The sequence below is a fragment of the Octopus bimaculoides genome, chromosome 14 (genome assembly GCF_001194135.2).
Source record: "Octopus bimaculoides isolate UCB-OBI-ISO-001 chromosome 14, ASM119413v2, whole genome shotgun sequence".
Taxonomy (NCBI): Eukaryota; Metazoa; Mollusca; class Cephalopoda; order Octopoda; family Octopodidae; genus Octopus; species Octopus bimaculoides.
In genome coordinates this window covers 37670150-37683582 of record NC_068994.1, presented here as the reverse complement: position 1 = coordinate 37683582, position 13433 = coordinate 37670150, and the positions used below count along the sequence as shown (strand labels likewise).

At 32.8% G+C, this 13433-nt stretch overlaps 1 protein-coding gene across 2 annotated transcripts in view; it reads left to right on the top strand.

The window, feature by feature from the left end:
• Positions 1-13433, top strand: part of LOC128246972 (protocadherin-18-like) — a 142676-nt gene that overhangs the window by 117648 nt on the left and 11595 nt on the right. The window contains exon 4 of one of the 2 annotated variants that reach the window (XM_014924153.2): positions 6490-6643. The exons of the other annotated variant lie outside the window; for it this stretch is intronic. Within the exon in view, the coding sequence (XP_014779639.1) occupies positions 6490-6643 (154 nt within the window). The remainder of the gene's footprint in view (positions 1-6489; positions 6644-13433) is intronic. 2 annotated transcript variants of the gene reach the window in all.

Sequence of the window (13433 nt, the reverse complement as noted above, 5' to 3'; positions counted from 1 at the left end):
ATATATATATATATATATATATATATATATATATATATATATTACAATATATTGACTAATAATGCAACCCCACAAAGCATGGGAGAGAAACTACCCCAACAGAGGAACTAGATATAGTAGTTGCAAGCTATGTGCTACAAATGGGCAATAATGTCATGAAAGCAGGGAAAGCCACCAGACTATCAAGGGTAATCAATGAGAAGCTGAAAATATTGAGTTAAGTAGGACATATATATAAAAAAAAAAGCTGGAAATACGTACTTGGAAATAAATGTTCTTCATCACAATATGGCATTATATAAAATTATCCATTTAGTATTATTATTATTATTATTATTATCATTATTATTATTATTATTATTATCATTATTACTATAATAATAATTATGATTATTTTTATTATTATCATTAATTTATAAATTAAATCAGTTTATTTATAAATGTATAATCATTTAGTATAATGAAGATAGTTTACTTAAGATCTATAATAAATATTTAACTATGAATATAATGACACATCCCACAGTCAATACAAATATCTTCACTAGACCTTGATACGAAATATGAATTAATCCACTAAAAAGTATTTTCTCCTATGTCCACATTATTATGCAATTCAAAAATTTAAAATAACAAACCTTTAGTCTCAGTACAAGAAACTTACAAGGGATTCAGTATAAAAATAAAATCTTATTTTTCCTCAAGCAATAAATTTCAGTTAGAATAAGGAACTTGTCCATCATTAATGATGATAAATAAATAAATAAATAATCTGGCCTCAATGTAATTTCGTTAAGTATTATATTGTAATTTCGTTAAGTCATCAAATTATACATTTAGGTATATTTATTGATACATTCATTACTTTATTTCTCCATTATGATATAAACATGTGCAAAGGCACAAATATATAAATATATGTGTGTGTATGTGTGTGTGTGTGTGTGTCTGTGTCTGTGTTTACATATACTTACACATACATACACACATATATGAATAAATACATGAACATGCATCTACATATACATATACACACAAAAATATTATCTTGTATTCTATAGTATACTATAATGTAAGAAATTGTTAGATTGTCAATTGTATTTCTCTATTTAATCTATAATTTGTAATATGTGTGTGTGTGTGTGTGTGTGTGTATGTATATGTATATAATGGAAAAATTATACAAAATGTATAAAAAGATGATGACTAAAGCACTGGCACAGTTTTGGTTACCTGTTATTACCTGTAGATTTACTCCAGGAACTTGCAATGGCAGTTGGGGTAATAGTATAAATAAAATAGATGGAATGTGTATTAGACTTTATCATTTACAATACATGTTTCGACCCATCATTTTGGGTCTCTTCGGGTACATTGATAAAAAAGTCACACTAGAGATTTCTTGTGTTGGCTTGTATACTGCTACATGTCCATCAAATTTGAGAAAATCTAATACACATTCTATCTCAGATCAAGGCTCTTCCTGAGCCAAAAGCTCATTTAGCAATTTTCTTGGATTCTATGGCATATATATATATATATATATATGTTTACTACCTAGGTGGGGCACCAGTCCATCACAGGATTACTCATATTTGCCAGCTGAATGGGCTGGAGCAACATGAAATGAACTGTTTTGTTTAAGAATACAATACATTGCCTGGTCCAGGAATTGAAACCATAATCTTATGATCATGCATGCAACACCCTAACCACTAAGCCATATGTATCCACATACATATTAATGCATGTATGGATATAAGCATGTGTATATGTGTGAGTCATTACAACACATTATATCAAATATAGTTGAGCAGTGATGCATGGAACCTAAATATACCTCGGAAATATATTATTCCGAACAAAAGGACTAATAAGGAAATATGCAAAATCATGCAAAAATAAGTTAAAACTGGAACATAGGCATGTTTTTAAAAATATAAGCTCGCATATATGTGTGTGTGTGTGTGTGTGTGTGTGTGTGTGTGTGTGTGTGTGTGTGTGTGTGTGTGTGTGTGTGTGTGTGTGTGTGTGTGTGTGTGTGTGTGTGTGTGTACATGTAATTCTAGATACTTTAATGTAAAATATTTTCTATGAAATTGAAAATACATTCAGGCAATGAAGAAACATATATAAACATATACATACATTCATATGTGTGCATGTGTGTGTGTGTGGGGGGGGGTGTTATATGCCAGCAAATAATGATAATGTAAATAGTTCAAATAGTGAAATATGTTTTAGGATATATATATATTAATGAACACACACACACACATACACACACATACAACATATATAATGTATGCATATGAATATGTATATTTATATATGCATTTGTGTAAATTTTTGTGTGTATGTATGTGTGTGTGTGTGTGTATGTGTAATTATGTGGTTTCCATCACTTGGGGAGAAAAAAAAAATAACCAAAAGTAAAGAGCCCCACTTTTTTCCTACAAAATGCAAAATTGCTGATCATGACATTGGCACAAACTAGACAACATTGGTGGATAATAGACAAATTAAGCTATATTACAAATGCATTACAGGTGTATTACAGATCCATTACAGATGATATTACAGATCCATTAGAAATGTATAAAGTAATCCATTAGAACATTTATTAAATGAAATGAAATATTTCCCTAATATAAATGCATTCAATACCATGTTTGCCATTCTAGCCTGGAATCTCTATTAAGAAAATCTTGTATAAAATTTTTTATGACTTGGAAATGAATGATAGACATTTAAATTAGATAAAATAGAGGAAAATGGTTATATGTTATGTGATATAATGAGGTTGCTAATAAAATATGATTGCACTTAAATATAATTCTCTTCCTAAATTCTCTGTCATTCTGTAGTTACTTTATTTTTTCTGCATTCTCAGCTTGCTTTTTCTTGCACAACTTTCAAATAATATGATCTAGTTGCTTTCTTAGTGGTTTTTAGTGTGCTGTGGTGCAGTGCTGCACCATGGGACAAGGAATGTTGAGGTGATTGCAGTGTTTTAAAAATATAATCAACAGCTTAAGAAAATTTGTGTTTATAATGAAGCATCTTGGAAAGCATGTTATTCATTATTTTGTTTTACACAACGAGGATGCTGAAAAGTTTATGGCTTCGGGTAAAAGGAAACACAGGAGGGTCAGTTAATTATGATTTTATTGAACATATTCCCATCTCAGATTCCCACACTTATTGCACCAGTCGTCCTTCAGTTTTTCTAAGCTCTGTCAAAGAACTTTGAAGTTTGGGCCTCCTACGAGGCCTTTCACCAAACCCTTAAAGCCAAGAACTTTTCAGCTCTCCCTTGTAGGATTAAGGAAACAAGGTAAACAATGGCTTTTATGCTTTTATAAAGTTTAAACTTTGATACGTAGTTTTTGATGTTTTTTTTTTTTGTTTTTGTTTTTAATTTTCTATGTCAAGCGTGCTAGGAAATTTTTATCTAATCTTCTGTTCACCGAGAAGTCAGAAATTTGATTTCTCAAATAAGAACAGGGCTTCAAATTTGGTAGAGGAGAGGATATGATTAATTACATCAACTCCCTCTCCCACCACAATACTATACGATGGTATTTTATTTTATTAACCTCAGAAGCATAAAAGGCAAAGTTGATTTTGTTGAGATTGGACTCAGAAACTAAATGGTAGTAACTAAATAGAACCAAACACTTTGTCCACCATTCTGCAATTCTGCCAGTCCTCTGCCCTTCAGGAAGGTAAAAATATTGAGAGCCACTGATCTATTTAGCTGCGACATCTTGATTCTCATACAATTACCTTCATTATTAAAATACCTCATTTTAGATATGCTACCACTGTGATATTCCTAGCATGGTTCTTTCTATGAGCCTCCATGTTGTAGTTAGTAGCTTTTCTTCTTTCTTCATAATAGCCCATGTTTCATTTGCATAAAGGTGTAGGTGTGGAACTGCTATTGGAAAGATTGGCATGCAGAGTCTTGTCTAGCTGTATCTTGATAACATCTCTCCAAAACTCTTTACTGTGTAATCCAAAATAGTCATCAGACATATGACTGAAAATGTGGGATCAGCATTAATGATGAGTTACTAATGCACGTACAAGTTGCAAATGACATAATACTGATCACAGAAACCTCAGATCATATGCAAATCATACTTAGAAAGCTTGCTCCCCCAGATTTCAGCAGTAGGCCTCAAAATAAACCCTATGGAAACAAAATACATATGGTCTGGATGCATAGCACAAGGCCAAATACTGGCAGAAAGAAATGAAACTGAGGAGGTGAGGGTGTACGTCTGCTTGGGACATACAGTAAATATATATTGACAGATGAACTGTGAAATCTTACTCGGAGTAAGAACAGAGAATAAAATATTTATTTCAATTAATGATAACATTAAATGCAAAATAGAAGGTGGTGAGCTGGGAGAATCATTAGCATGCCAGGTAAAATGCTCAGTGGCATTTTATACATCTTTACATTCTGAGTTCAAATTCTTCCTAGGTCAACTTTACCTTTCATCCTTTTGGGGTTGGTGAAATAAGTACCAGTTAAGCACAGGAGTCAATGTAATCAACTTACCCAACTGCCCCAAAATCGCTGGCCTTTTGCCAAAATTTGAAACCAGTATTAAATGAAAAATATAAAAAAAGAGCAATGGCATAGTCAAAAACCCTTGAGGAGGGCAGGAAATACAAATAAGAAAACAGAGATACATACATAGAACCATACATGAATACATACACGCATGCAATCATTCATGTGTACATACAGGCATGGGTGTATGATTAAGAAGCTTGCTTTGCAACCACAGGGACCTCTGTGTGGCACCTTGGGCAAGTATCTTCTACTGTAACCACAATGCCTTGTAGTGTATTTGGTGGACAGAAACTATATGGAAGCCCAACATATATACATATATATGAGTGTGTAAGTATGTGTGTGTATGTATGAGTGTATGCATGTATATATTTGTGTGTCTGTGTTTGTTTCCCCCACCAAGACTTGACACCCAGTGTTGGTTTGTTTACTGTCCCATAAATTTGCAGTTTAGAGAAAGTGGCTGATAGAATAAGTTCCAGAATTAAAAAAAAAATGCTTAAGTTCTGGGATTGATTTGCTCAACTAAAACCATTCAAAGCATTGCCTTAGCATAACCACAATCTTATGACTGAAACTAGTATAAGATTAAAAAATACATCCATACATACATATTCACATATGCAAATTGACAGAAATAACATGTGTGGAGACTGGGTATTGTCGATAGTTATTTTATTTCTATGCAACGAGACATTGTTGAGAATCTGTCTTCTAACTAATTAACAGCTCCAAACTTTGTATTTTTCAATTTACTGAGCCTTCTTCTTAACTTGTTTTGCATGACAGAATACTTCTATATATTATAACTCATTTAGTTACAGTTACACATTATTAACTGTCCCACTTTGAACACTCTTGGAGCAATTTATGTTTGTAAACTGCAATTAAGCATGTAATGCATATTTCTGTTTTTTGTCTTTGGTGAGTGGTTTTCCATCCAATATCAACTATTTTATGCAGTTTGTATATACAGACTCACTTGCTTATAAACCTTTTACAACTTTCTATTGAAGAAGCCATCATTATACACTGGTGTATATCTGATGGCACAAACAAAATGTTGTCTGGAAAGTAAGCAATTGGCAGAAGATAACATATGTGTTACATCATAATTTGACTATAATTTATTTTGTATTTCACCATTTTGGGAAATACATATCGATTTTTAAACACAGCATGTCCATAAGAGATTATCTTTGGACAAATACAACAATAAATTTTGCTTATGACAATGTATTTATATTAAGTATTATATATAAATGGTTATTTTAGTCTAATATTACTTCCATTGCATATGACAAATTTTTGTTCAGCCAAGCAGCTACTTGAAACATCAGTGATAGTCTATTCATTGTTCTCTTTTACATCGATGGTGATGGATTTTGTCTAGGCATACTGACTGTGAGTACACAATATTGAAAACATCCAATGAGGCAGAAATGCATCTTGTGCTTTCACCTGCTTTTGCTTGGAGGGATTTTGCCCCTCTGATATATATATATTATGTTTTTAATCACAGCATGTCCATTATATTTCCAGATGAATTCTGCTCTAAATTTTGCCTAGCAAAATGTATTTACATTTAGTATGATACATGAATGGTTATTTTGATCTAATACTGCTTTTGTTGCATATAACATGTGTGTGTGTACACGTGCACACGCACACACACACACACACACACACACACACACACACACACACACGCATGCTTGTGAGCACAAGATTTGAAAAAGAATCTTTGTGAAAGCAGTAAAACTGTTGAGAATCTGCGAGTTTAGCAAAAAACTTTATGTGCAAATAACTTTTGTTTTAAAAACCAAATTCATGTCTATATATCTAGAACATTCTAAATTAACTCAATTATCCCTTTCAATATATTTATCTTGTAGCGAAGTCTTCTAAGAAACCCAAAGAATTCTCAGATTGATGAAAAGGCTGTTAAGGTGGTTGAACTCTGTGGAGAAAAACCAAGATCTTGCCATGCTAATGATAGAGAACATAACTGGGCAGAAAGGGAAATAGGGCACTATGAAGAATTAAAAGGTATGTCTTCATAAACAGTTTGCAAATAGCAATAAAGCTTATGATTGCTCACCAAAAACTATATTTACTTACAAGCATACCCCGTATTACAGAACCATTACTTGCTTGAAGAATCTTGCCATAACATAGAATTTCATATCAAAAACCTATTTTCTAATTGATTTTCTTGTTACATAACAAGGAAGCGGATGAGAAAATAGGTTTCATGCTACAGTATTCCATGCTACAGCAAGGATTTTCAGGAATGCAATGCTTCTGTAACACAAATAAGGCCTGTATTTCGAAATTATTTTAATAGTGTTATTGTAAGAACTAAGTAATTGTTGCAGATCTTCTATGGGATAAAATAGGAAAGAAGTTGGGTTGGACATTTCCTTATCTAACTCTTTCAGGACTATATCTTAAATGAGTATAAGGTTTTATATATGTTTCAATTAATTTTCTATAGCATCAAGGTTTTTGAGAAATTTAGTACAGATTCTGAGTGTTTTTAACTTTGTTATTCATCTCCAAGCTTGCCCTGTTTGAGCCTACTTAAGATCACTCTTATTCCCGGAGTAGGGTACCTAGAGCTGCATTATTCAACTTTTCTTTTCTTAGATGGTACAATGCAATTTGAAGGAGATTTGTTTACTATTTCTAGCACATTGAGTGACTCTGTAGAGGTTCACTGTTATATTATACCCACTACAATATATAAAACACACACATATACAGACAGGAAAGAGAAAAGAAATAGACAAAAGAAGGCAGGAAGGAGGGGAGGGAGGAAGAAAGGAAGGGAGGAGGAAGGGGGGAAGGAGGAAGAGTGGGAGGGAAGGAATGAAGGATTGAAGGAAGGAAACAAAGAACGAAGGAATGAAGGATTAAAGGAAGGAAGGAAGGAAGGAAGGAAATTTCAGATGGGCTGATATCAAAATGGTTAAATGGTTACCTTTCTGTCAAGGAGTAAATTTATCATTAGTGATATGAAAATATTAGTAAAGACAACAATGCTAGGATTAAGATCTGTTGAGTTTAGAATGCTGACATTGCTGTTGTTATTAGTGTGCCTTCGTGTAAGAGACTCCTATTGCTTTCATTATTGTTCTTCCTGTAGCTGCTACTTTTGTTGTGTTGCTTGGCCCCAGGCCAATCCTCAAGGAGCAGACTTAAGAATGATGTGACTTCAGCTGCAACCACCCTATATTTTTATATCAGGGACTACATTATGCAATGTGATCCTATTTTTTTTATCAAGTAGGTGGTGTGTATGATGTACTGTGAAGGAGTTTAGTTGTTATATCTAGCAGATTAGGTGACCATGTAGAGCTCTCTCTCTCTGTGGTTTGTTACTTTTGCTATTTTTAGCTTGTGGCATTTCTTCCTTAGCAATTATTTCTTTTGGCTTTGCTAGCTTTTATTAAATCTTGTTCCTATGGCCATTCCTTTACAGATTCTGCGTTTCATCTTTCTGTTGTTGTTGCTGTTGTCACTGTTGCTATGGTTACTACTTTATTTTAGTCATTGTTATTGTTGGATTGTTGTAATCTGGCAAAATTATAGCGTTTCAATTCAATTCTTTTATTTTCATCACACAATTATAACACACTACAACATAAAGTGGTGAAAATACTGTATTTGATGGCATATGAGATACACAGGCATATTAGACGCACTTCAAAATTCAGCTGTGCATACATTCAGGAAAAATACTTTCTTGTGCATTAAAGTATGTAATATAGGTCCAATTTTACATGAAGGGCATGGAGTTTAATTTTTGAGAGCATTTTTGGAGAAAAAAATGCATGTCTTATATGCTATGCAAAAATGGTAGCATTTATAGTTCAGAATCAGCAGCAAAAACTAAAATTGGCTGCTCAGCATCAAGAATCTTTTGTAATTCATCTATTTAAAGTAAAAATCGCTATAGTGGGTTGTGCATTTTGTTTTAGATCAGTTGTTCTTAACCAGGGTTAAGATGACCCTTGTGGGATCCATATAAGATTTTGTTGTAAAAATTTATGTACAATAAACTGGTTATACTTCTACAATACACAAAATATCTTAACAATTTTTGGATACAGTCATTGATAATATTTAATTATGGAAATATAAGAGGATTTTTTAAACACCAAATGACTATGAGAGTCCACCTGAGTAAAATAGGAATCAAAGGAGTTTGTAGGTAAAAAAATAGTTGAGAACTCACTGTTTGAGATAGTAGGTGACCAAATATGTCACATATATATGTAATTAGTTCTTTTTGTTAATTAGATGAAAGAAAAAACTACTGTAGGCAAAATGCTCAATTAAGTCTATAGGTAAATGAATTGAGGCTCATATAACTAAACAAACCCAGAAATCTTGACCCAACTCTGAAGTCAAGATTTCTGTGATTAATAGAAATTTTAATTTTGATCTCACTAAGAGTACTTTTGGCAAATTTCTTCTAGTATGACACTAGGTCTACCAGAAGACTGTTAGTGAAGTTTAGCAGATGGAAACTATGTTGAAATTTGTCAGCGGAGTCATTCCTATTTTGGGGTGGCGGACTTATTCTATTACTTAGTTTAATACCACCACTTGGTATTAGATACTTTCAGTAGAACTAACTCTATTGTAAGCACTCAAGTCAGGTCTACAGTCATATGAAAACGTTTTCTTCTCTTTGTAATCTTGCAGGTTCGGTAAAGGCTTGGGGGCTTCTACTCTACTCCTTTTGATCAAACAATAAAAATATATCCAAGCATGATGCAAACTAATGACTGAAACTTGAAAATTATCCATGAAATGCTAGGAATAGATTTGAACACCAGTTTCATAACATGGCAGCCCAGTATCTTATCCACTTGGCCAAGTCACTTCTACAAATACATTACTAAAGCAAATAGTCAGCAATGCTTTGATTAAGTGTCTGAGTATGTTGATTTATATTTTACTAATCCAGCATGATTTGAACCCAGAATGAATTAATTGCAGGCTAAAAAACAACCAACCATGGACAGGTGTTGCTTAATATTCAGGTGTGACTTAATGGACAGGTGTTGCATTTGTGATTATAAGATTGTGGTTTTGATCACTGGACCAGGTGATGTATTGCGTTTTTGAGCAAAACACTTCATTTTATGTTACTCCACTTCACTCAGCTGGCAAAAAAAAGTAATTCTGCAATGGACCAGCATTCTGTCCAATGGGGGAATTTATATGCTACAGAATCAGAAGAAACTAGCCTTATGAACCCAGCTCAGGAAAGACCTTTGAAATTTTTTAAAACAACCAGGTTATCATGAGGTAACAAAATAACATCTATTGTGGCTTCTCAAACCTCTAAATTTAGCAGAAAAATCCCCTCAAACCATGCTCTTTCTTCAGAAATTTAATAATTTAGTCAGGACTAAAATTGCCCTCCAAGATATCTTGTACCACCACCTTGAGTCAATCAGAATCTTGAGAGTGAAATTTCGTTGATGGAAACAGAGTAGAAGCTTGTCAGGTGCAGGGTCATTCTTATTTTTATTTAGTAGATATTAGACTTTGTCTGTCAGCTGGTGGTCAAGCCTGGATTGTCTTTGATCGTTAGTCTCTTCAATCACAACTGGCCTGAGGCTGAATAACTACAACAACAACAACCCGACTATTTATCATGGAATCCAAAATAGCACCTATGCAACCAATTTACATTTAAACTTAGTATACTGGTTGTGTGATAGATTAGTCTTATAATCACGTTAAGCTAATTATTCTAATTATTAAAACTCATTCAATTATTACGACTGTGATGCAGACATTTTGTTAAAGGGAAGATTTCATTGTTGCTTTTAACAAAATGAAACAAGAGAGGGAAAGAAAGAAAGACAGAGACACAGACAGAGTTTCTGTCTAGGCTTTCATTATTTGTAGCCAGACATGTTGTTATTGTGGAAACTTTTCCTACCAAATTACTTATGCTAGTGTAGGTTTTTAATGCTGTTCATTGTTCAGTAAGACAGAGTTGTTCTGCGTATAACTCACTAGACTGACTAACATGGGCCTTGAAATAATGCTACCACTGTTCCATTCCTCTGCTTTTGATTTCTTGATTAACATACATAAGATAAAATGTGCTAACCATTCAGGGAATAATTTTACATTCTCAGGTTCTCTGCTGGTAATGTTGGAAAACAAACCAAACAAAAACAAACCAAACAAAAAAAGAAGAAAAAATTTGTTTATTCTGCTGATAAAAAATGTATATATTCACCTGGAAATAAAGAAAGAAAAGAGAAAACAAAAAAAAATTAGTATTATGTTAAGGAAATATTTCTCTCTAAAATAGAGCATCATGATCATTGTCATCATCATTATCAACATTGTCATCATACACATTCTCCTTAATATCATGATCATTATGCCCATCATCACAGTCATCATGATCATTATCATTATCATCATCATCATCATCCCTTTTTTGGGGATTGGATGAAGATTCTTAAGGCAGTATGCTACAGCCAGATACCCCTTCTGATACCATCCTCTGTTTTTCAAGTAAGATGTTGTATATCCCTAATCTTTGTATCACAGATTACAATGTTGTGAGACAAAAACAAACGTAAACACTGCCAAGCTGACATCAGTTTAAACACAAATGTAGTAAGACACACATATATACATTCACACAGATACGCAACATACATACAAACAAGCATACACACATACACACACACACACACACACACACATAAATATATGCATGTATGTATATATGTGTGTGTATGTATGTTTATACATATTCGAAACGTCGAGTTAGAATAGAGGCAGCTGATGAATAATTCCAAGTGGCTTTCTGTCTTCCTATGTGTTCGTTCCGTTGTCTGTAGTTCATTGTTCTAACGTCCTGTACCCTGATATGCATCTATATACACATGTAGATGAAAGTATATACATATATGTGTGTATACATGCATATATATTTTTTGTATTATATATATATATATATATATATATATATATATATGAATTAATATACACAGCTAGGTGCAATGTGATACTATAAAGGAAAAATACAAAAAGGATGCCAAAGCACCAACATTGTTAGAAATATGAGTTAAAATACTCTTAATGCTGAAGGAAGAGTGCAAATGTATATATATGTTAACAAGGGAGGTAAATACACCATGACCATCTCGAGAGTCAACTGAACTAGGCCTAGCTTCACCTGCAATGAGCATGATGGCAATAATGACAATGACGAAGATGATGATGATGATGATGATGATGTCGATAAAGATAATGTTGATAAAGATGATGATGATGATGGGGAGGATGACCAGGAATAAAGATAACAACAATGGTGATGAAGGTATTAATGATGATGATGATGGTTGTGGTGGTGATGGTGAAACGACAATGACGACAACGATGATGATGATGACGATGACGACGACAGCATGAACAATGAGAATCCTGATGGTGGTGATGATGACAGTAATGATGGCTTAAACAATGATGATGATGACTAATGACAACAATCATGGTAATGATTAAAATTAGAATAGCAACGGCCAGAAACCAAGAAAATTGCTATTTCAGACTTCTGGCTTTTCTTTTTTTTCTTTTTTTTTGTGCTTTGCAAATATCAAATTGATTAAATTGCCATCATTTTCTTGGCTACGAAACATCTATGAAATGATTTCTTACTGAAAATAACTATATCTCACTTCGACATCCATATCCATTAACACAGATCCAGAAATAGTTTTGGCACTAAAGTTACAGCATAAATGATCCATAGACTGCAGCTGAACTACTCTTATTTGGTATATTTTCATTGGCACTGCCCATATACACTTGTGTCAGTGGACCTATGTCTCGGACGATGATATATGTATGAATATGCATATATGTATGAGCTTGTCAGTATATATTGAGCCAGGCTATTTGCTTGTGTATTGATTGTTTCATATAAATATATATATATATATATATATATATATATATATATATATATAAACACATACACATGCAAACATATACACGCATATATATGTATATGTGTGTATGTATGCATGGATGTAAATGTGGTGTTATATATCTTACTTCAATGCTTGTGTGTGTGTGTGAGTACAACATATATGTGTATGTATGCACATTGGTATGATTCTATGTGCTAAATATATACATGTGCATACGCATGTCTGGGCATAGGCTATAAATATCATCTTCTAATTTGTGTCAGTGTTTTAAGTGAATGCTTGTGCATATATAAAGATATATACACACATACACATACACACACACACACACACACACACACAGATATACATATATGTATAGACATATATGTGTATGTATACATATATGCATGTGTATGTAAATATGTATACTTGTACATACATGTCAGTGAAAGGATTGCCTATAAACCAATGCTTGCAAACAAAAATACCTAGTGGTATTAATTTTGTCTGATTTACATAGACACTCACTTATCCCTCTACCCAGTGATAATGTAGTGAACCTGTGAGTGGCTCAATGAGAATCTAAAATCAATGTTGCTGCTGTTTGCAAGAAACATGATTTAAAATAAAATAAAATTAAATAAACTACAACTCACGGCTGTAGTCTATATCAGATATGCATTATAGCTTTTTATATACATATAAATATATATATATCATACATATATTCATATATGTGTGTGCATGCATTCCTATATTTGCATGTATATATATATATGTATATATATGCATGATGATATATATGCATAATATATATGAGTGTGTGTGTATGTGTATGTGTGATATATATATATATATATATATATATATATATA